Source organism: Phalacrocorax aristotelis, chromosome 17, assembly GCF_949628215.1.
Source record: "Phalacrocorax aristotelis chromosome 17, bGulAri2.1, whole genome shotgun sequence".
NCBI classification, from domain to species: Eukaryota; Metazoa; Chordata; class Aves; order Suliformes; family Phalacrocoracidae; genus Phalacrocorax; species Phalacrocorax aristotelis.
In genome coordinates this window covers 10,544,767-10,567,072 of record NC_134292.1, presented here as the reverse complement: position 1 = coordinate 10,567,072, position 22,306 = coordinate 10,544,767, and the positions used below count along the sequence as shown (strand labels likewise).

Below are 22,306 nucleotides of genomic sequence, written 5' to 3'. Positions count from 1 at the left end.
CCCCACGGGGGAGGACGCAGGTACCCCATGGAAGCGGGGGTTGCAGATACCACACGGGGGAGGGCGCAGGTACCCCACGCCCCCGCGTGTGCTCTGCCCCCGCAGCGGGGGGTGCCGCGCCCCCGGGGCCCATCCCCGCCGTGCCAGGCCGATGCGCTCCGAGCCGTGGGAGGCGGCGGAGGCGGCCCCGCGCTAATTGCATAAGCGGGACGTCAATGCCCGCGGGAGGCGCGGGGGGAAGCGCGGGAAGATGGCGCCCCGCGCCCTGCCCCCGCCGCACGCCGCCGCTCCCCGCCGCGGGCCCCGGGCGGGCGGGCGCTGAGCCGGGCCGGCGGCGGCGGAGGGGCCCGGCGGCGCCCACCGGTAAGGGGAGCGCCGGGGGAGCCGGGCCCGGGAGCGGGGGGGGTGGGGTGGGGAGCGGCGGGGGCGCAGCCCGGCGGGAAGCGCCCGGGGTGGCGGGAGCGGGGCCGGGCGGGACGGACGGACGGACGGACGGAGGCTTTGAATGAGCCAATGGCGGCGGGGCCCGCGGCCGCCGCTCCCGGGGCTGCCCGCAGCGCTCCCGCCCGGCAGGTGCCGCCGGACCCGCCGCCCTCCTCCCGCTCCCGCCGCGGGGGGACCGCGGGGTGGGGGGGGGGGTCCGGCTCGGTGCCCCCCACCCCGCACCCCCGCCGCCGGGTGCCGGCACGGGGGCGGCGCGGGGAGCTGCCAGCCGGGCCGGCGGGAGCCGTGTCCCCCCCCTCGAGCCCCGCCGCCGGGGCGCGGAGCCGCCGCCGCCGCTTTCATAATCGCTCCCGAAGCGAAAATCCGTGCTGGCGGGGGTGCGCTGCTGGGTGACATGTCGCAGCTCGCTGCGCCGGCTCCTGCCAGCCCCGCAGCTCCCTTCGGCTCCCACTTTTTTTATTTTATTATTTTTTCCGGTCGCACCCGCTTTACCGTGAGTTAAATCCAGGCAATTCTCGACAAACGGGAGCGTTATTAATAGCGGGATCCGGGCAGAGGGACTTTTGCGTTGCCTACAGCACGGTGAGGTTCTGGGTCGCGATCCGCGGCGTGAGGTCACGCGTGTTGCCGTTGCGGGAGCGCAAAGGGGAGAAAAGTAACTTCTAAGTCGTTTTACTGATGCCTGTTCAGGGTCGCAGCCCGGGCTGCGGGGACGGCGCTGCCGGCTGGGGACCCTCTGTTTGCCCGGGGTGCTTCAGACCTCACGGCAGCGAAACCTGGCTGCTCGCTTTCACTCGCTGCGGGTAGTGCTGCCGTTTCCCCGCTCGCGCGGCGGCCCTGTTGGTTTGGGAGCTAGGAAATTGTGAATTAAAAATCAAATTTAAAGCTGTTACCCCTCGGATGCCCCTTCCAGAGGCTGAGCCTGTGCAGGCCTGTGGCACGTCCCGGTGCCCCACGGCGGGGTGGCTCTGTGCTGCGGGAGCCAAGGGGTTAATTCACTCTTGCTCAACAGTAGCAAAGATTGCGGCTGCTCCCTTTGATTTCACCTAAATTAACCCCTGGATGAACCCAGCTCATCCATGCTCGTTTTGCGGGCCCTGAGCACCCACTGGTGGGGGTGAACCGGCCCCGGGCTCGGTGCTCCCAGGCAAAACCCGCCGGGATGCCGAGCTCGGCCAGTGGGCACATGTTGTCGTGGCGCGAGGGCAGGGTAACGAGCGTCTGCGTCCCCTCCAGGCTCTGCTGATGGAGACCGCCAAGCTCAACCCCATCATCCGGGATGTCTACGCGGCCGCTGGCCGTGTCCAGCAAGCACCAGCCGCCGCCTCGGCGCGGAGGGGCAGCAGCTGCCGAGAGCTCATGGTCAAGCTGACGGAGGGGCAGTATGTGCTGTGCCGCTGGACCGATGGGCTCTATTACCTCGGAAAGATCAAAAGGGTAAGGTGGGCACCCAAAGTGTAGCTAGTGCTGTTCCCTGGGTCGGCTTGTGGCTCGCAGGGGTGCTGGCCCTGGCTGCAATGCATCTTTGGTCATCAGGGTTGACGTCCAGCCCCTGGGTTGCACCCCAAACCTGACTTCCCACAGCCCCGAGAGGCAGGGCCAGTCACCAGGGAAAATGGGAGAGCGCCGGGAATGGGAGCTGACCCCCGGCAGTTCTTCCCGCTCTCTCCCCGCAGGTGAGCGGCTCCAAGCAGAGCTGTCTCGTCACGTTTGAGGACAACTCCAAGTACTGGGTCCTCTGGAAGGACATCCAGCATGGTGAGTGTCGCCCCATCCTCCCTTCCCGCTGTCGTGCCGGGGGGTCCTTCCTGGCACCGTGGAGAGGTGGCTGTGCCTCGCGCGTCTCCGACTCTGCCGTCCCCGTCCCGCAGCCGGTGTCCCCGGGGAGGAGCCCAAGTGCAGCATCTGCCTGGGGAAGACATCGGGCCCCATGAACGAAATCCTCATCTGCGGAAAGTGTGGGCTGGGTGAGTGCGGGCGCGTCGCCCCGGGGGTGAGGGTCCAGCCAGCCCGGTGGCGCTGACGCCGAGCCCTCCCGCAGGTTATCACCAGCAGTGCCACATCCCGGTGGCAAGCAGCGGCGAGGGCCCGCTGGGGACGCCGTGGTTCTGCCGCCGTTGCATATTTGCCTTGGCCGTGCGGGTGAGTGGGGCTGCCCGGGGTCACCAGCGCCGCGTGCCGCCCGCCCTTGGCGCGGCGGTGCAGGATGCGGCCCACCCCAGGCGGCTGTGCTGATCCCCGTCCCGCTCGGTCCTGCAGAAGGGGGGTGCCCTGAAGAAGGGAGCCATTGCCAAGACACTGCAAGCCGTCAAGATGGTGCTGTCCTACAACCCCGACCTGCTCGAGTGGGACTCCCCGCACCGGACCAACCAGCAGCAGTGCTATTGCTACTGCGGGGGCCCCGGCGAGTAAGCCCTGCCTGCCTGCTGGGAGGGTTGTCGTGTTTGGTTTTATGGGGAAAAGCATTTGCAAAAGGCAGGTGGGATCAGGTTGGGAAGTTTTTTCCCCCCAAGAGAGATGTCCCCAGCTTGCAGGGCTCTGCCCTGGGGCCGGCGGCTTTGCTGCCCGCGCTGCCTCTGCCGTCTGGGTCTCCGCTTGCTCCCGGAGGCACCATTTGCACCCACCTCCGTGGCTGTGGAAATACAAGTTACGGCCCAACTTTTTCTCCCTGGAAGTGGAGTCCGTGCCTGGGAGGGAACTGGGGTGGTGGCTGCTGCACGCTGCCCTTGCCATCACCCACCTCCTCTCCCTCCCCAGGTGGTACCTGAAGATGCTGCAGTGCTACCGCTGCCGGCAGTGGTTCCACGAAGCCTGCACCCAGTGCCTCAGTGACCCCATGATGTTTGGGGACCGGTACGTCCCTTCTGGACTTTGCTGGGCTGGTGCTGGACGTCAGAGCTGTCTTCCCAGGGGGGCTTGTACACAGATGTGTCCCCAGTCCGGTTCTCCCTGACCCGGCTGTGGCACCAACATGTGGATCGGCTGCCCTGGGGGCAGATGGGTGACCCCATCCCACAGAGCCTGCGCCTCCCAGTGTGCTGTCACCACTGGCACCCGCAGCACTGTCCTCACCCCGACCTGTCCCCAGGCCCTGCATGGCTGTGGGGATGACCCCCGTCCCCAGCACTCCCCTCCCTGCTGTTTTCCAGGTTCTATGTGTTTTTCTGCTCCGTGTGCAACCAGGGACCTGAATACATCAAGCGCCTGCCCTTGAGATGGTAAGAAATGGCCCTGGCTCCTTTGGAACATGCTGGGGTGGCCGCAGGGCACCGGGCTGGCCTGTGCCCGGTGCTGCCAAGCCCTTGCCATGGGGCCAGCCCCAGCGGTGGGTTTCAGTGGCGTGAGTTTGCTGAGCATCTCCCGCTCATCCCAGCCCGGCCCTGAGCTGGGGCCTTTGCTCGGCTGCGGGCCCTGGGCGTGCAGCTCCCACTGCCCGGCCCCACAGGGCTGTTTCCCAGGGAAGCTGTTTCTCAATATGCCTGAAACCTACTCTTTGTCTGGGACCCAAAGTGCACATTTACCAGAAGAGAACTGCAAAAAGCAGTCGGGTGACAAGTCATCAAATTCTGTGGTTAAATACAAGTTTACAAGCGTATGTACCTTCCAGTGTACCTTGATGGTCTGAAAGCACTTTATAAAGTGTATTAACAGTGCCAGAAGCCCAGCTTTTCCCTGCTGTTCCCCCTGTGCTTGCCGTGTCAGACGTGTTACTGATGCTAACGGGCTGCTGGGACGTGGCTGCCTCGGGGACATTGTACTGAGCAGTGCAGCAGGCTGGAAGAAGAAAAAGGGAAATCCTGCAGGATATGTTGCTTGGCTTTCATTTTCAGAGACGCAAGTGTAAAATCCCACCGGGTAGATTGGGTTGTTAAAATAGACAGTGTGTTTTCAAGTGAATAAGAGCCGTCCCGCTCCCATACTTAACTGCAACAAGAGCACACGGCTGGGGCTTATTAAAAAGCTGGAAAACGGCATTTGTCCTGGGAGCAGCGTGTCCTCCAGCTCCTGGGCTCAGGGCTCTCAGCGTTTGAGGTTCTCCTCTCCTGCACGCAGTGTCCCACCCTTCCCCAAAGCTCAGGGGATGCTGTCCTGGATGTGGCGGCATCCCCTGGGATACGTGTCCGGGCCAGGGTTTCTCTCCACCGTGGGGTGTGGGAATGGTCCTGGCTTCCAGCGAGAAGGTTTTGGACTGGTCGTGCTGGGGGCTGCACTTGAGTGGTGCTGGCGGAGCACAGCATCGTGGAGGGTACAGTCCTGCCAGGGTGAGGGTGGGCTGCCGACCCTCCCAGCCCCTTTGCTCCCCCAGGGTGGATGTCGTCCATCTCGCCCTCTACAACCTGGGCGTACAGAGCAAGAAGAAGTACTTCGATTTCGAGGAGATCTTGGCCTTTGTGAACCACCACTGGGATCCGCTGCAGCTCGGGAAGGTAAAGACGCGCAGCCCAGGCTTGGGCTGGAGAGCAGCCGTGTGGAGGGAGAGGTGCTGCCAGGGATGTGAGCCGCAGCTGGCTGTCCCCGAAGCCTCGCTCGGAGGGGCCAGATCCTCCTTCCCCGCAGCAGTTGAGCCCCTGAGGCTGGGGCAGGTCGGCCAGTGAAGGGTGGTGCTCGTGGCGAAACGGTGGGGCAGCGAGCTCTGACCCTTGGTTGGGTTGGCTTCCCCTCTTAGCAGGCACCAACCCTGAGGTGTGTTTGCATGTTGCTTGTTTGGAAAGGGTCGGTGCTTTGAAAGTGCCCGCTCACCGTGGCCCAAGCTGGCTGGTCCTTGGCCGGTCCCCTGCAGGGAAGGAGCTTTAAAACACCCGCCTGGTTTCTCTAGGTGGGCAGGAGCACCTGACCTGGGGTGTTTGCACCCGTTGGGAACACGTGGCAGCCCCTGTGTGCTGTTCACCCACCCCCTGGATGGCATCAGAGCGGGGCATCCCCAGCGGGCAGCCTCGGTGCTGTAGGATGCTGCTCGCTGAGCTGGGAATGGTGTCGGCCCCTGGGCACGGGCCCTGGGCAGAGCCAAGGGACCTTTCCTGGGGCTGGGGTGGAACTGGAGCAGGTGGGGGGTGAAGGGTGGAAAGGGACGTGCCCACATGTTGGCAGTGCCACCATGCCAGCAGCCCCTGTCCGATGAGCTTGGGCATCTCGGCAAAACTGCGGTTCATGCAGCGCTCGGCACGGAAGGCTCCTGCTCAAAATCAGCTTAATCGCCTTCCTCTGCACTGGAATTTCCCTTTGTTCGGGTGTTGTACCTGACAAGTTTCCCAGCTGGAGCTGGAGCTGGGAGAGGTGTTAAAACCAAGGCGTGCTGGAAACGTGTTGCCGCGTCAGGTCAGGTCGGTTCGCTGCGGACGCCTCCCTCCCCTGCACCGAGGGCGGCCAGTGCCAAACCCGGGCGGCTCTGGGCTTTGGCATTCCTCACACCCTGACCTTGGGCAGGAGCTGAAACCCGGAGTTCGGGTTCCCCCGTCTGTTTAGTTTTTGCATAACCACAGCAGGCGCCGAGCCCTGCCTGACCTCTGCGTCTCCCCGCAGCTGACGGGCACCCCTGTCTCCGAGCGCGGCCCCCACCTCCTCAATGCACTCAACAGCTATAAAAGCAGGTGAGCCCCGGGGTGTGGTGGGGTGAGGGATGAGGGATGGGGACAGGACGGGATGCAGGATGCTCCTGCGGCCCCCCTGGCTGACGGTGGTTTCCTCCCCTCTGCTGCCCAGGTTTCTGTGTGGGAAGGAAATCAAAAAGAAGAAATGCATCTTTCGCCTGCGGATCCGCGTCCCGCCGAACCCCCCCAGCAAGGTGCTGCCAGAGAAAGCCCCCGGCATGGCCGAGAGCGGCTCCTGCGAGCTGAAGAAGAGGGGAAAAAGCAAATATGTCCATAAAGACAGGTGAGTGGCCAAATTTCCCATGGCATCCCACCACTGCCACGTTCCCCTGGGGTGGCCTGGCAGCCTCATGCCCCGTCTTGCTTTGCAGCCTGCTGCCACGGGAGCTCGAGCAGCAGAAGCGGCGAGCGGCCCGGCGCAAGAGGGCCAAGTTCCTGCTGGAGGATGCCATTCCCAGCGTGAGTCCTTCGCCCCCTCCTCTGCATGACTGCCCTGGGCTTTAGCAACCGTGTGGGACCCTGCAGCCCCCATCCCTGGGGCTCCCTGTGAGGTCCCCCTGCTCCTGCAGGCAGGGAGAGCCCCCATCCCTCTCCCTGGGGTCTGCAAATGCGCTGTGCCAAGCCCGCTTCCCGGGGGCTGCGGGGCCACGGGAGGGAGCGTGGCGGTGCCGGGGCAGAGGGTGCCGGGGCCATGGGCAGCACCGCTCTGCTCAGCAGTGACGAGTGCCCTTGTTTTCGTGGGGCAGAGTGACTTCACCTCCGCCTGGAGCACCAACCACCACCTGGCCAGCATCTTTGACTTCACACTGGATGAAATTCAGAGCCTGAAAAGGTCTGTGCAGCCGGGCCGGGGGGTGTGGGCAGCAAGCAGGGGGGTGGTTTGAACACCCAAGTGTGAGGCAGAGCTGGAAAACCTCCGGCCGCAGGTGCATGTGAGACGGAGGCAGGCACAGCTGGGGAGGTGGGGGGCCACGGTGCCCCTTGTGCCGTGCTGGGGCCAACGCTGCCTCTTGTCCCCAGTGCCAGCTCGGGACAGACTTTCCTATCGTACGTGGACTCCACGGACGCCGCCAGCACCTCCGGCTCCGCCACCACGAGCCTCTCCTACGAGTCCAGGTGAGGGCTGTGCTCCCTTGCCTCCTTCCAGAGGGGTCCTGGTAGCACAGCCAGGGGGGTGAGGGGCTGCCGCTCTCCCCCCACAGCACCCTCGTATCCTGGCACAAGGATGACCCGCACTGGGGAGCCTTTCCTCCCTGCCTCCTGAAAAGGGCTGGTGGTCCCAAAGCGCCGCCGCCTCTCTGGGCACAAAGGGTCGGAGCCGTCAGTCCTCGGTGGCCTCACCCAGACTCCCAGCGTGCTCCCCACAGCCAGCATGGTGCAGGGCGCTTCTTGGGTGCTGCCCTCACCCCTCCTCTGTCCCCTCTTTCGCAGCCGGAGGACCGTGGGCAGCCGCAAGCGCAAGCTGGCAGCACCAGCCTACGCCTCGGCAGGGGTGAAGAGGAGAGGTGGGGAGGCGGGCGGGCGCCCGGCCGGGAGCACCCCTGAGGGCAGCGAGGCAGCCTGCGGCCCCGACCGCCCGGACGACGGCATTGACAGCCACACCTTTGAGAGCATCAGCGAGGACGACTCCTCGCTCTCCCACCTCAAGTCCTCCATCAGCAGCTACTTCGGGGCGGCGGGCAGGCTGGTCTGCGGCGAGAAGTACCAGGTGCTGGCACGGCGGGTGACGCTGGAGGGAAAGGTGCAGTACCTGGTGGAGTGGGAAGGCACAACCCCCTACTGAGCCCCGCCAGTCCCCAAACCTCTCCCGGAGCCAAACCAGAGGAGATCAGGATGACGGAGAAACTCTCGCCATGAAGCAGAGGAGGGGCGCTGGCCTGCGGGGAGGCTGGGACCCCTCCGTGCTCCGGCGTCCCAGCTGGGGCCGGCTCTTGGGGAACTGCCGCAGGTGGAGGCAGCGCCGGAGCCAGCGCCGTCAGAGGTGCTGCCCAGGGGTGAAACCCGCAGCCTCGCCGCTGCATGATTTTTTTATTTTAACTATTGTTATTTTATTGGCTGTGTATATGCAAAGAGCGGGGCCCAGCTGTGCTTTCCTGATGGAGCCTTTGGCCGAGCCCGAGGCACCATCACGGCGGTGAGAGGAGCAGCGAGTGGGTCTGGCCTTTCCCCCAGGCTGGCAGCTGTGTCCTGGTGGTTGAAGGGACCCCCGGCATGGCCGGGCACTCCCCCAGAGAAGCCTTTTTGGGGGGCACCCCACAACTTGCTTATGCAGACGGACGTCATGCTGGTGCCCGGTGCACCCCGGCTTATCCCCACGTCCAAGCCTTACGGAGCAGACTCGAGGGGGTCTTGCTGCTAAAGCAAAAAGCACCTCCCTCACTCGTGCTTTCACAGCCCGTCACTGTGCCCACAGGAGGTGGTGGGCAACTCTTGCCAGAGCCAGTGTACGGGTTTTTCCTCCTTATCATAAATCCATTCGTTAAAGGAATGTGGTTTGTTTTAAATGAGTGGAAAACATCCCATAAACAGCCCACGTGTGGACGGCTTCCATGGCCGCAGGGCAGACCTACGTGGTTCTCATCCTGCAAGCTGGACGGCGTGTGATGCACCAGCTTCGTTTTCCCTGTTCTTCTGACAATCATGGTCTTGGAAGAGGTCAGCCAAAAGATAACACCCTTGCCTTAAAACCACCACGGGCATTTCACAGACTGGAGCCCAAGGCCTTTATTGCTGCAGGAAACCTCGTCCTGAACGTGCCAAATGAGCAGACAAACCAAAAAGGCTGAAGAGGACAGTGGGGCGCAGGGAGGTGTTTGTGTTGGGGTCCCCGTGGCCACCCCCGTGGCCTCGTGGCTGTGCCTTGCGGGAGAGCAGCCGCGCTTTCTGTTACTGGCAGAGTGGTGATGTTTGTCTGCAGAAGAGAAGGAGCAGCCCCCTCCTTTAACTAAAGCAATACTGACAGGTTGTTCAGGAGCAAAGCAGTTGTCTTTTTTAAAAAAGTCTAATATCATCAGACATATTTGTTAGATTTTTTTCTAAGACAGAAAGATATATATATATATTTTTAATGTTGTCCTCTTTGTTTCTCCCCATCACCGCCATGGCTGTCCCGTGGGGACAGAGGGTGGGCGATGCCAGGGGGGCCGCGTGGTGCTGCTCTGTCGGCACACCCCGTCCCTATAGCCCCGTCGTTGGCCATCCTGGCCTTGCAGGAGGGTGAATTGAAAAGGTACTTAAGAACAGTGGTGCCAGCATGAGGGAGCAGGTGATGTTTTTAAACCAGAGGCCAAAGCACGGTCCTTGAAAATAAATCTCTGCTTCAGCTACTGCTGAAATAGCGTTATGGGACACCCGTGAGAGGGGGGTTTGACAGGTTGTTTTAATCCATCTAGCAGGCACCAGGCCTTTGCGCGGCTGCGAGGTGATGATGCCTCGTGTGGGGCTGTGGTGCAGAGCAGCAGCTTCAGTCCAGCCCCGGGAGTTGCCCGTGTCGCTGGGGCGAGGCACGAGCTGCTTTGGTGCCCATACCAGGAGCCTTGAATATTCAGCACGGCAGGTGCCGAGCATTTTAACTCCTTTCTGATGAGTTGCCCGGTGTCGCGCACGCAGCATTGTGCCTGGTGGAGAAGCTGTTACCCGCTTGTGCGGGGGGAGGTCTGGGAGAGGAGGCTCCGTCCAGCTCCAACCATGAGATGGTTCGGGCAGGGTCAGTCGTGCCTTGGGGAGCAGTGCTTCGCACCCTCCGGGTCTGCCTCTCAGCTCATCCGGAGGGGAGCAACTCTGGAGGGGCACCGTCATTTTGGGAGACGTGCTGCCGGGACCCCCCATCCCTGGCAGGGAGGGGTGCAGCTCCTGCAGCCAGCTGGGTCATTCTCCGTCCTGCTGTGGTCTGTCACCAAAGGATTGCTTAAAGTATTTCCCTCTCACGAGTGCCTGTGAAGTCCTTGTTATTGTCCGAGTTGTTGCCCGAGGGGCTGGTGGGGGCTGCCAAGAGCCGTGCCAGGGCCGAGCGGGGTGATTCCCGCAGGATGTGCTGGTGGACGTTGCACTCGTGGGAGCACCCGCAACATGTGGCCCCAGTTGTTCTTCTCTCCCTCTCGTCTCCTCCTCTCCTTCTGGCCTGTTGCAGAGAATTGAATGTGGAGCCTTTAAAAATATTTTTGTTGCAGAGTATATTTTGCATTAGCTGTAATAGATATTATAATGACTCTGTGCACCTTCTAAAGATTTATGAGTTCAGGTTGCTGCTTGTAATAACCAACTCTTGTTATACCCAAGTTGTAATTAATATGTCTGATGTACAATTAAAAAGACTTCTCTTTTTTTAACATCACTGGTTCCTCGTAGCATCAGGATTATTGAGTCTGGGCACTGGGGGTCAGTGTGTGGTCCCGGGCAGGTGCCCCATGCCCACCACGATGCAGCTGGTGCTGCTGGGTCGTGCTCTGTGCCAGGGCGAGGTGTGCCCTTGGCCAGAGAGATGCTGCCACGAAGCACGGGAACAGCAGAAGGATGCGAAGGGGTGAGTGTGGGTGGGGGACAGGGACACCCCTTGCAGCGATGGTTTTGTAGCGAGGGGCTGCATTCTGTCTCTGTCCCACTGACCTGTCCCAAATGGTCTCCACCCACTTAATCTTAGCCTAAAACTTGCATGTTGCACATTGTAGCCCTGACAGGGCTAAACAAAGCTTAGCTTTGGCTGCAGCGCAGGCCTGGTCTGGGGCTGCTGGTGTTCACTTCACGGGCTTTGTGCCTTTTTGTCAGAAAAGGTGCCCAGCTGGGATCCAGCGTCTTTGGATTTACCACTGAAAAATTTCCTGCTCTCAGAGCCCAGACCATTTTCCCTCTTACCTTCTCTTTCCTGCACCTGTGAGCCTTCCCCGCACTACCTCTGACGGGGCCACGCAAGCCCGCGGGCAGAGCTCTCGATGCGTGCAAAGCGCCCCACACTGCTTCTCCATGAGCCAGAGGGGAGCAGGTCAGAGCCAGCGGAGCATCGCTCAGCACCGGGCTGAGAGAGTCGCTGCAAACCCACGACGGGCCCTTCCTCCTGCCCAGCTCACCGCAAACTGCAACACATGAGCCTGCCCAGGTAAGAAACGCTCCTGTTTATTCCCTTCCCAGTCACATAAATAACTCGGTATTGTTCCATAGGTAACACCCCATTAAACTATTAACACGAGCATCTTTTTACAAGGTTAAACTTGGCTTAGGTAGAAAGCCACCATTCAGGCGTGGGTAGGGGATGCAGGGCTGGGACTGTGCTGCCCCGCAGCCAGGCGATGCCCTGCTCCTGATGGCACACGGTTTTCCTGAACTGGCAGTGGATATTGCCTGGCTCTCTGCGGCTTGGCAGGGTCAGTGCGTGCGCTGCTTGCGGCTCCTGGTAAATGCTTGCGGTGTCTGCTCAAGTTTGCTGTTTCCTTGGATTTTGTACCACTCAAACCAACGTATGTCGCATGACAGCAGGAGAGGGTGTGAGCTGGCGCATCGCCGGGTGCCCGGCCACATCCTGCTGCCTCCGCGCTGGGGAAGCAGGAGGCAGAGCGGGGCAGGATGCTGCAACAGCTGCTGCGGGGGAGCAGGGGGGCCAGGCGGGGTTTCAGGCACTGGCTGCAGGGATGCACGGCACTGAAGGGGCTGCCAGGCCATGGCTACCACCTGGCACTGGCTGCTGGAGGCCCGAGACAGCCCCCAGATGCTGCAGTGTCCTGACCATGAGCATCTCTGTGTACCCTCATCTGCAATGCTGCAGCAGCCCTTGGTGCACATAGCCCTTCCCCACTTTGGCCTCTGCCATCTCCAGGCTGCATCTCCCTGAGCACAGGGTCAGGCTGAGAAGGGGACGTCTGGAGTGCACACACAGTTCCCAGTCCCAAGCTTCTGTGTTATGGCAAACCCGTGAAGACCTAAGCTGCTTCCCCCCATGTGCAAAACTCCTGCCTGCACAGGGAGACCGGCACGGCTCAGCACGTTTCACCTGGTCTCCCTAAAAGTGAGGTGCTTTTTGTGCTTTTCAGTTAGTCCTGCGGGACGCTTTCCTCTATCCATTTGAGATAGAGAGGGTTTCCTTGGTCAATAGGCAGGCTGATGATTTCAGGAATTTCAAAGGGATGGATGGATCTGAAGTGGAAACAGATGCAGAGGAACAGTGTCACCAACAGCCCCGTGGCAGAACAGACCCACTCGCAGGCGCAGGAAGCAGAGGTCTCCGCTCCCAGTGGTGTGCGCCAGCCCTGCCCCACAGTATTCACAGACTTCAAAGCACCCGCATCTTCTTTTCACCATGTGAGAATTTTGCTTTGAGTTTGGGGTCTACCGCAGCCAGCAGCTGACTGCCACAGGCCCTGGCCCAGAGCTGGCTGCACTCACTACTCAATGCCTGGGAAACACAGGAAATCCTGCCAGGAGGCAGCCAGGGAATAACCTGTGTTAGGAGAAGGAGAATCCCTCTTTGTACCCAGTACGGAGGAACTGGGTGAAGCCCAGTAGTTGATATTTCCACCAACCTTTTCTTTTGCTGATGCCACCTCTGGTTTTCTTCTGGCTCACAAGGTACATCGGGAGCCCTTAAACCCTCCCTGGATGGGAATGGGCTCAAGTAACCTGACTCCCAAAGCCTGGGCATGAGGTGGCAGCATACCTTGGATAGGAAACCTGATGCTCCCACGGAGCCAGAGCCTCACCTGACGTAGTTGGACAATTCGGCTATTTTGGATGTCCTCGTTTTCACTAACTGTGGAGAGTAAGAAACCAAAACCAAACCAGGGCAGAGGTAAAGGGGATGGAGTAACCCTGCATGCATAGTTCCAGTGCACCCATCCAGCACGGCTGGCACCCAGCGCTGCAACAGCAGCCCCTCCTGGGCTCTCACCTGGGGGATGTCCCCTGTGGTGGCAGGATGAGGGCTGAGCCAGGCTGCCACCCCCAGCCACCATTGCCATGCCTGCAGGTGGGGGCTCGGGATCCCTGGGTGCTGTCCCAAATATTGGGCGGGTTGGTGCCACCCTCCCCAAACCACCCTGCAGCCCCTTTTGGCTGGGGATGTCTGGGACCAGGGATTTTCGTGACGTGGGGAATTGTCACTTACCAGCAGTATTTCAGTAGATTCTTCCAGTTCCCCTTTCCAGAAGTACCTAGATTTAAAAGAAAAGAAGCCATCAGCACACACAGCTCTGTGTGTAGCCATGCTGATTCCCCTGGGGGCTTTAGTTTCCCAGCTTGGTGCTTTCCGCACGCAACCGTTCCTTTACAAAGTGGTGCTCAAGAAGTATCTGTGGCCCCAAAATTCTTTTGTGCACATGATTGAGCACCCTGGATTTAGAGACCAGAGCTTCCTTGGCTGTGCCAGCCTCGGGAGAGCTGCCTGGGGGGACGTCAGGGCAAAGGAGCTGGGACTGGCGTGGCCTTGGGGGACTGTGTGGTGGTGGCCCTGCTCCAAGCAGCAGCAAGGGATGGTGCCTGCAAGGACCCCGGTGTGCCTGCAGCTGGGAGGCTGAGCATGGCAGCATCATGCTCTTTTATTTTTTTCCCCTCTCTTTCCCTGTGGGAGAGGAGATGTACTTCTTGTGAGTCAGATATGACCTTTCAAAACATTTATGTTGACAGAAGGCCATCATGATTTCATCTGCGTGCTGGGTTCCTGTGCGAGGAGGCATTTGGAGGCGTCACGGTGTCTCCTGAGTGGGGCACGGAGGAGAAATCAGCTGAAGCAGGCAGGGCTGTGCAAGAGCAACTCAGCTCTGGCTGTTGTAGCTCGTAGGGAACGAAGCGTAAGGGGAAGAAGGGTATTAGTGGGTTTGCCCTATCTCAGCAGCCTCAGCTGGGCTATGGGAGAGCCTGGGGGTGTGCACTGTGAGGAGCCCCTCCTGTGGGGAGGATGCAATGTGGGGCCAGGCCAGGGCGCTCCTGCAAGCAAACGGCTGTTTTGGGGCTTTTTCCTTAACACCTCTAACAAGTGCAAATCCCTTTGCCTGGATGGCTGAGGATACCTGCAGCGCACGGCTGGTTGTAGTTCAAGGTCGAAGATACTGTTTTTCCTTTCCTGAAAGTGCTGCTTAATATTGTAAAGGCCTTTCCTGGTCCCTATTTTAGCTTCTTTTTAGATCTAAAAACTGGTGCTTTGTCCCCAGGACCTTAAATCACCTTGCTCTTTGCTAGATCTCTGTGTAGCTAAGTAACCAATAAATAAATGGTCCCCGCTGGCAGTCAGGGCATCTGCGCTCCTTAATAAGCTTAGTGCACTTCGCACGGGCAAGGATCATCTCTACCATCTGCAACAACAAACACACCCAGCAGCCTTCTGGAAACTGTCTCCTCTCCCTGGGGCCGTGGGGTGTCTAAATCCTCCTTCCCCTCCCGGAAAGCCTGGGTTTGCCTCCTCCATTGGGGAATATTCAGCCCAACTTACAAGGCCGAGCTCTTTGGCAGGATGTTCACGTAGGCAGCCAGCTTCTTATCCATGATGGCCCTGGGCGAGAGAAGAGGGGGAGGTTAGTGCCTGTCCCCGGCTTGCTGCAGCTCAGTGCTTGTCCCCAGCCACAGGGACATTCCCTCGTGCTGCCCCTAATCGCCAGCACCAGCTTTGACATTGGAGACATGGGATTTGGCGTTAATTATTACCTTGGGAAAGCAGAGGCAAAGGTGACCTCCAGCTGGAGCTGCTTCAGCTCAGGTCCTCCTGGCATAGCTGTGGGACCCTCCCCGCCATCCCCACGGCCAAGCAGGAAGGCTGGGTGCTGCTCCTGGCCCGGAGCAGCACACGGGACCTGTCCCTCACATGGTGCAGGGATCCTGCTCGGCATCAGCCCTGTGCCCACCTCGCCACTGGGACACCCGGGCAGGGGCTGAGCCACGAGAACTGGGGCTGGGATGGACACAAAGGGGTTTGTCTCACAGTCATGTATTTATGCTGTCAAACTGTGTGTCTTCCTTGCATAGCAGACTAAATACGGATCTTGTTAAATTAACAACATCAAGGTTTTTCTACCCAAAACATCCTAGAACTCTGAAGCCCAACCGAATTCCTTCCCTCGGGCTGCCGCCTTTAGCTGTGGGCTGATTTGCTATTGCAGAGCTGCCTGGGTCTGCCAGCAGAAGTGATATTTAAGTGATTAAAGAGTACTGAAGCAATGTCAGCGTGGGTTTTTAGAAGAACTAGGTCAAATGTTGTGTTTTCTGACCACAGCAATGTCTGGGCCCTTCTCACAGGGATGGCAGCCGTCTCCCTCTCACAGGCAGCTCGGTTAAAGGCGCTGCACTAGTGACTTCACCTTTGGTTTTCTTTAACCCTGGCATCGCCAGGCACTACTTTGTACCAAACGTTTAACTTCTAGATGACCTTGAACTGCAGAGAAGGTAGGAGGTATTAGATACTGGAAGGTTTGATTAAACAACCTCCAAAAATTAACCCTTAGTGAGCTAAAGAATTAAAACCGTTCTGATTAACTTCTGCTCCAATGCGAAATGTTCTCCAGGACGTTTTTGGCTCACAGCAAGTTAAAAATTTATTGTCCTTGCATCCAGGGTATGGTACAGACTGGAGGTGTTTGCAAAAATACCAGCCAGTGTGGCCCTGAAGATGAGCAGAAGGAGCCCAAGAGGTGCCTCCCCCACGGCAGCGACCCGAGGACGCCCTGCTCAGGGTGCTAATGCGCCGCTGTGGCAATGCATTGCAACCTGGCCTCTGACCCGTAAGGAAAGCTGGGCTCTTGTCTGAATGTCCATAAGCTCCTTTGCGCGTCTTTATTTATCATCCCTGCTTCCTCTGTTTGTAGAAGTTTATACCTTGCAACTACAAGCACAAGGCAGAGGTGCCCTTGCGGGGCCGCACAGGCTCTGTTGCAGGGCAGGCAGGAATCGGGAGCAGCCCGGGTGCGGCGAGGAAAGCAGCCCTTCCTGACGATCCTACGATGTCTCGCCAGTCCAGCAGTGCACCGGAGAACCAGTGCCTCAACCCAGCTCACTTGTGGGATCAGGTTTAACGTTTAAGCATAGCAAGGCGACCGACATGGACTTCTCTGTGCTGAAGGCTCAGAGGAACTGTGCCCTGAAAGGACAGCCATCAGAGGAGGCTCCACATTGTTTACTCTCACCATGTGTAGCCATTTCAAGGCATTTAATGCTTGTAAAGCATCTTGAGTTAATCTGTAGACCAACAAACTGCAGCAGCACGAGCGGAGATATCCCTGCTGTGTTTATCATGTCAGACACATGGCATGAATCATTTTGGTTTTGTTGCCTGCAACTTCCAAGCCACTTTAGCACAGGAACCTTTTGATTTGCCTCAGTACCTTCTAAATGCTTCTGCTCCATCCCAATAAACTGTGATCCTAACTGAGATCCTGAACTTTGTTCTAGCAAGCTGAGCGGAAAGAAGTGGCCACCATGGGAACGGGAAACGTTATAAGAAGCTGAACGTGAGCTGTGGAAAAACGTCTGCATAATACATGATATCTTTGGGTTGAGTACTTAATGCGTGTTTCTTTGTCCCTGCCTCACAATAGGATCTGAATGAGACAGATGAAATATTAATAAGCTGAAAAGCAAAGAAAATGATACACACAAATCTAAGGCAGGACCAGAGGCTGACAGGCTGCTCGGGTGTTGGCTAAGTTATGTGAGGTGCAATGGCCACAACAGCCACCCCAAAGGGGTCAGCTTCTCACAGCCTGCGCAGGGAAGAGCCTAGATCTCCTGTGCGGACTCAGGGTTTCTTCTGAGGATTGTAAGTTAATAGTAATCCAGATAAACTGGGTTCAAACTGATGCAATGAACATGCCAGATGTTGAGTTCTACCTGCAGCTAATCTGCTTCCACAAACCCTGAACTCCTCTTCCTTAAAACCAGCAGAAAATTTCCTTGCAGTCTGATCCATCAAACCGAGCGCTCCACGGAGCAACAGTGGAAGAATAAACACGACAGCACCAGCAAAACGGTGGGTGGGAAAAGAAGTGTAAATCCCTGTGTCATTCTCTACAACCATGGCTTATTCATCCAAATTCTGAAACAAAGGAATAATTACTCCACCAGTAAAAACGCAACCAAAGGACATATATCTCAGCAATGGGGAGTGATTTATTTCCTTTCCCTTCACTGCAAGATAAGGAACAAAGAGTGGAAAACATTTGCAAAGCTGTTAAGATGAAGCATTTTTCAGGAACTGAGGCTCTTTTCACCAGCTGTGTACAGTTACTCCTTTTTCTCAGAAGACATCAAGCGGTACAGATATTGTTCTATTTGAGTTTCTTAATACAGTTGCGGTATTTAAGGTGACACAAAATCCCTTTCAGTAGCCTTTCAGCTCCTGAATGACTGTTTGGGAACACTTTACAGAGGACGGGGAGAGTTTTTGGCAAGCAGCAGGGAAAACGGCGCAGGAGGTGTTGCAGGAAACTTAATGGTCCATCATAAACATTTTGCCAGTCAACATGGCTTCAGTGCTTTGAACAAGCCACCTATTGAGACAGCGGCTGGCGGATATGTGAAAAAAGCCGCATGCAAAATATCATGCGAAGTATCTCATACATTAAAAGAGAGAAAAAAAATCAAGGTAAAGCCCTCATTCCCTGAAGTTTGTCTGGTGAGCAGAGTGCAGGCTTCCAGGAGTACCTCACAAGTGCCTGTTCTGTGTTTGCTGTGGACCACTTTTGTCTTTTATTTATTTTCATGGCAGTGTACTGTGCTTTTTCCCCTCTCCATAAATGCTTCTCCTGGAATTTATCTGTGTTGTTCCAGAGAAGGAGAAGGACTGTGGCAGAACAGAGAGCATGGGGCTGGGCATTCATCCATCTGAGGACCCAGAGGTTTAGGGCTACGGCTTTAAAATGGGTCTTGAAAACAAAAGGCAGTGGAATAAATTGAGAATTGTCTTGATATTACCATGGCATTGACTTCAGAGGCAATTGTCGGCTTTCATTTAGAAAGCACAGCTCTTGGTAAGTGGATATGTGATACAGAGAGAGAGAAAGAGATAGTGTAAGAGAAAAGGAGCCCCATTCGGATAGAAGTGCAAAGTACAGAGAAGTACAGCTCCTCTCGAGGGACAAGGAAAGGCTTTTATCCACAAGAAGCTGCTTTCAAACAATTCAAGCAGAGAAGCAGGGGAAAGCGTCTCTGTACCTTGCAATGTCCTTGGCAATCTGCTCATTGAGGCAGTTGATGAAGGCAATGGAGTGGGTCCCAGAGACGTAGCTGCCGGTGACGGCAGAGTGCAGCTGAAGAGCGAGACTCCTCAGCACCGGGTACATCAGCAAAGCCAGAGTCACCACCTCAAATGCAAAACAGATGAGTGATGATGTTAGGTGAAATATTGCATTTTGTAAAACTAAGTATTTACATGACCTGTGGCTCAGGGGAAGTCTCCAGTCTTCTTTCTTTCAACATTACAGTAATGCTAGTTGTAATTTAAGTGAAAACACCCTCTTAGGGAGATTCATTCCCCTCTAGTGGGGCCCACCCAGTACTCTGCCAAGTGGTTGGGCAGGAAAGGGTCAGTTTTTGAGGCTGTATCTGCCAGAGGTACCCAGACCTGTGCTGGAGGTGGGCCTGCTCCAGGCTAATGGGAGTTACAGACCCCACTGCATGGCCTCAGCAGCCAGGACTGGTTTTCCAAAGAAGAATCAGGAGGTAAATCACTGATTGCTCTGTTAAAATACATTTCTGTTGCGAGAAGGGACCCACCAGGCATGGCTCCCACACCAAGCACGTCATCTTTCCTGCTGAGGACACATCCTGCAGCCATCCTTTGGCTGCGTGCTGGGGGTGAGGCATGTCCGTCTCTCTGGGAAACGGTGGGGATGGGACCCTCTGCCTCCCCAGGGATGGGGGAAGGAGGACAGCAGTGTGCCAGGTAGGGGTAGGGATCTGGCCAGGGGAAACAGATTTGGGCCAGAGCCTGATGTGGGACTGGAGCCATGGGAAGCCTGGGGTGATACAGTCTGTGCCGGCACCCGGAGAGCTTTCATCCTGCCCTGCCAGTCCAGGACGATTACTCTCTTCTACTGACAGATGTTGTGCAGCCCACCCAGGGCTCGCATAGCACGCAAGGGCGGATAAGACTTAAATGCAGGTTTTAAGTACATTTCATCTTAATTATCTGATACTAATAGGACAGCGAAATTGGATCCTTCCAGGCACAGAAATGCTAATGGCCACAGCCCAGGTCTGTAGGGCTGTCTCTGTCCTGCTGGGCTGCAGAAAACAATAACTCTCTCTCCGTGGCCTGGCAGTGCAGTGGCAACAAGTTGGTTTTGCTGTACATTAGGTGCTGTTCCTGACAAGCCCCATAGCTGCTTTTTGTACTTACATGCCATAAACACAGTCACATAAAAATATAGCGTTATCTCAGCAGGGATGTTGCTGCAATAGCAAGGTTAATTTGGTGTGCTGAGTAATAGCTGAAGGCTGGTGCCCGTACCCGGGGCTGCAGCACTTGCTGTCTCTGCACAGCTGCTCTTCCCTTTGTCTTTTGTCCTGTTTTTGAAATAAACAGCATCTGGCCCTTATTCAACAACAGTGGTAAAAAAAATGCTTGTAAGACTAAGACTATACTCCTTTTTCCTTCTTATTTCCACCCTCCTTTGTCCTCTGAAAAACTTCCCATTACACAGCCAATGTCAGAGGTTTTTTTTCTTTAAAAAAGATTGAATTTAAAAAAATCTTTCTTGTCACCACAAAGACAGGAGCTTCTTTCTGTCTGGAAAATGAACGATGTGCTATATTGGTTGTCTCCTCTTTTCCAGTCCATTTGAGGAAATATTCTTTGTTATCACAAGGCTTCTCATAATACTTTTTAGAGCTGCTTTTGTGCTCTTTTTCCTAAGCCATTTAATAACTATTATGCAAGAAATCCCAGAAGCTACTCATAGTTACAAGCCAAACAGAGATATGCTGGAGTATCTGTTTTCCCAGATTAGAATGTAATCATGCTCCCTGCTCAGGAAAAAAAAATCCAACCTGTTCAGCATGGCAATCATTAGTCTTCTTGGAGATGTATGTGCATGTGATGAGGAAATCCCCATGAACATTTGCGTTTGAATATTAGTACAAAAGTGTGCACTTTCTTGGTTTTTTGGGTGTTTTCCCCTTTTTTTTTTCTGGAAAAAAAGGATGAAAGCCCCCCCCCCCTTTTTTTTTAGAATAATTTTATTTGCCACAGGATGGTGCAAAAGCGAAGGAGTGAAACTTCAGGATTCCTACCTGATAAACCGAATAAACTCATGACTGCCAAAATGTTAAAGTGAACTCAACTGAAAAAACTGCTGTGAGATTTTAAGTATTTCACCAAAAAGCACTGACCAGCACAACAGTAGTTGAGTTTAGAGAGACTAAGATTACTGCAAGATTTGTTTTGGCTTTGGTGAACTAAAAACAGCTTTAGGGTTTAAAATTACCATGTTAGGACTTTTTGCCTAGTTTTGATGAGATTCTGTAAAAAACAAAACAAAACAAAACAAAAAACAAACCAACCAAACACAACTTTGGGCAATCCTGAGGAGGCTGCGAGCTTCCTCAGCACAACTGGAAAAAAACTCCCAAGAAATTTGCTTTGCTGTCTGCAGAGACTGAGAATACATTCCTCCTGCATGATCTTTTTCTTTTTTATTTTTTTTTTTTCCCCAGAGGTTCCCTTATAAAGGGATATAGACAGAGGCATTTCCACGGCTGCCGGGGTTCACATCCACGACGCTCCCCAGTGGGTCACCCGCGTCCCCCCATCCCAAGCACGAAGCCAGCCCTGGCAGCGCGGGAGGGCTCCCACTTACCAGCAGCAGGGTGCCACGGCCCGGCCGGGGGCAGCCCTGGGCAGCGGGCAGCACCGGGCATCGCTGGCTCAGCCACTCCATCTCCCCGGCCGGGTGAGAGGCTGCGTCCCCTCCGTCCCTCTACCTGCTCTGCCCTGAGCTGGGAAGGCTGCCTGGGAAGGCTGCCCGCAATAAACACTAACTCCTCCTCCTCTTCCTCCCCAGCTGCCTGCAGGCTGGTACCCGCCTGTCTGCCCCAGCGCAGGGCTGAGGCATGGGCCTGTGGGCCAGCATGGTGTTCCCACGGCATTCCTGCCTCCCCACGGACCCTTCCCTGCCCTCCCCTGCCACGCCGAGCCCTAACATCCAGCCTCTCTGCCTGCCTGCGGGCAGCTCCGTGCACTGCTGCCCGACCTGCTGAGCTAGGGAGGATAGATGCCGGAGCCCGGCACCCCCAGAAGCAGGGTCAAGGCCATAGCAGGGACAAATATTCCCCGTAGCGTCGATGCTGTCAGCAAAACCGCACCAACATCTGCTGGAGAAGTATCTCCCTCCAGTGTAAGCACTGGGGTGCACTGGGGTCCTTCCAGAGCCACCTCAGGTGCTCTGAGACACTTGCTGATGCCATTTGGCGCTTTGGCTTTAATTTTCCCATCTATAAAATAGTTGTTTTCTCAGATTTAGTATTGTTAGGGCTTTCTACTCTTTGGCTAGAAACTACCAGGGAGCTGCTAAGTCCTGTTGTGTTGTTTGGGCCTAAAATGCTCCTGTAAACAATCCAGTGCAGCGGAACAGAGAGCTCCATTCTGTCTCTCACTGTAACTTTATTATGTTACTGTCAGTTCTCATAAGCTATTAGGAGAACATACTCATTGTCAGCCGGCAGAGTACAGCGCTTCTGGTGCAGCAGCCTGAGCCTGGGTTTAGACGAGAGCCTGATGGCTGCACCTCAGCACGCTGTCCTGGCAGGCAGGCGCTGGAAGAAGCCGAAGACACACTGCCAGCTTGGAGGCCTCGGGGAGGTGGGAAATACCCCCAAGCTCTGCAGTATGGTAACAGCCAGCCACGTATTTGCTACGCTCAGTTGTCTTTCTTGTTGTCCATGGGCTGAAAAAATGATGTTTTCCTCTGCCGCTGTGAAGCAAACCCTGTGTTTTCATAGAATCACAGAACAGTTTGGGTTGGAAGGGACCCTAAAGATCATCTAGTTCCAACCCCCCTGCCATGGACAGGGACACCTTCCACCAGACCAGGTTGCTCAAAGCCCCGTCCAACCTGACCCTGAACACTGCCAGGGATGGGGCACCCACAGCTTCCCTGGGCAACCTGTGCCAGTCCTCACCGCCCTTACAGTAAATCAACTTAAAACAAACTTTGGTCTCTTCTCCCAAGTCACTAGTGGTAGGATGAGAGGAAATGGCCTCAAGCCGAGTCAGGGGAGGTTTAGATTGGAGATTAGGAAACATTTCTTTAGTGCAAGAGTGGTCAGGCATTGGAAAGGGCTTTCCAGAGAGGTGGGGGTGTCACCGT

General features: G+C 56.5%; 2 protein-coding genes across 3 annotated transcripts; one reads left to right on the top strand and one right to left on the bottom strand.

Annotated features, from left to right (window-relative positions):
• The first annotated feature begins 234 nt into the window (after positions 1-234).
• Positions 235-10,365, top strand: PHF19 (PHD finger protein 19). Of its 2 annotated transcripts, none has more exons than XM_075111778.1 (15): positions 235-363; positions 1,681-1,881; positions 2,121-2,202; positions 2,316-2,411; positions 2,486-2,586; positions 2,704-2,852; positions 3,202-3,297; positions 3,594-3,662; positions 4,751-4,871; positions 5,965-6,032; positions 6,145-6,315; positions 6,404-6,491; positions 6,779-6,864; positions 7,053-7,148; positions 7,464-10,365. In XM_075111778.1, exons 2-15 carry the CDS (start codon positions 1,690-1,692, stop codon positions 7,813-7,815), a joined length of 1,767 nt encoding a protein of 588 aa, XP_074967879.1. In that variant the 5' UTR covers positions 235-363; positions 1,681-1,689; the 3' UTR covers positions 7,816-10,365. The 2 variants fall into 2 exon arrangements, with proteins under 2 accessions (XP_074967879.1, XP_074967880.1); XM_075111779.1 differs by lacking the exon at positions 235-363 and adding an exon at positions 824-1,026.
• Positions 10,366-11,119: 754 nt separating this feature from the next.
• CUTA (cutA divalent cation tolerance homolog) lies at positions 11,120-20,976 on the bottom strand. The gene is made up of 6 exons (XM_075111777.1): positions 20,798-20,976; positions 18,153-18,301; positions 14,443-14,502; positions 13,123-13,168; positions 12,719-12,768; positions 11,120-12,155 (listed from the first exon to the last, which is right to left on the bottom strand). The coding sequence occupies exons 1-6, from the start codon at positions 20,876-20,878 to the stop codon at positions 12,053-12,055; spliced, it is 489 nt and encodes a 162-aa protein (XP_074967878.1). The 5' UTR covers positions 20,879-20,976; the 3' UTR covers positions 11,120-12,052.
• Between the last annotated feature and the right edge of the window lie 1,330 nt (positions 20,977-22,306).

Bases quoted from the DNA above. Each gene is read 5' to 3' on its own strand.
- PHF19 (XM_075111778.1), top strand. From the start codon at position 1,690: ATGGAGACCGCCAAGCTCAACCCCATCATCCGGGATGTCTACGCGGCC. The intron at 2,203-2,315 runs GTGAGTGTCGCC...CCCGTCCCGCAG, and splicing joins CTGGAAGGACATCCAGCATG to CCGGTGTCCCCGGGGAGGAG. The intron at 3,663-4,750 runs GTAAGAAATGGC...TTGCTCCCCCAG, and splicing joins AAGCGCCTGCCCTTGAGATG to GGTGGATGTCGTCCATCTCG.
- CUTA (XM_075111777.1), bottom strand. From the start codon at position 20,878: ATGGAGTGGCTGAGCCAGCGATGCCCGGTGCTGCCCGCTGCCCAGGGC. The intron at 14,503-18,152 runs GTACAGAGACGC...TCTCTCGCCCAG, and splicing joins ATTGCCAAGGACATTGCAAG to GGCCATCATGGATAAGAAGC. The intron at 13,169-14,442 runs GTAAGTTGGGCT...TTTTAAATCTAG, and splicing joins CTGCCAAAGAGCTCGGCCTT to GTACTTCTGGAAAGGGGAAC.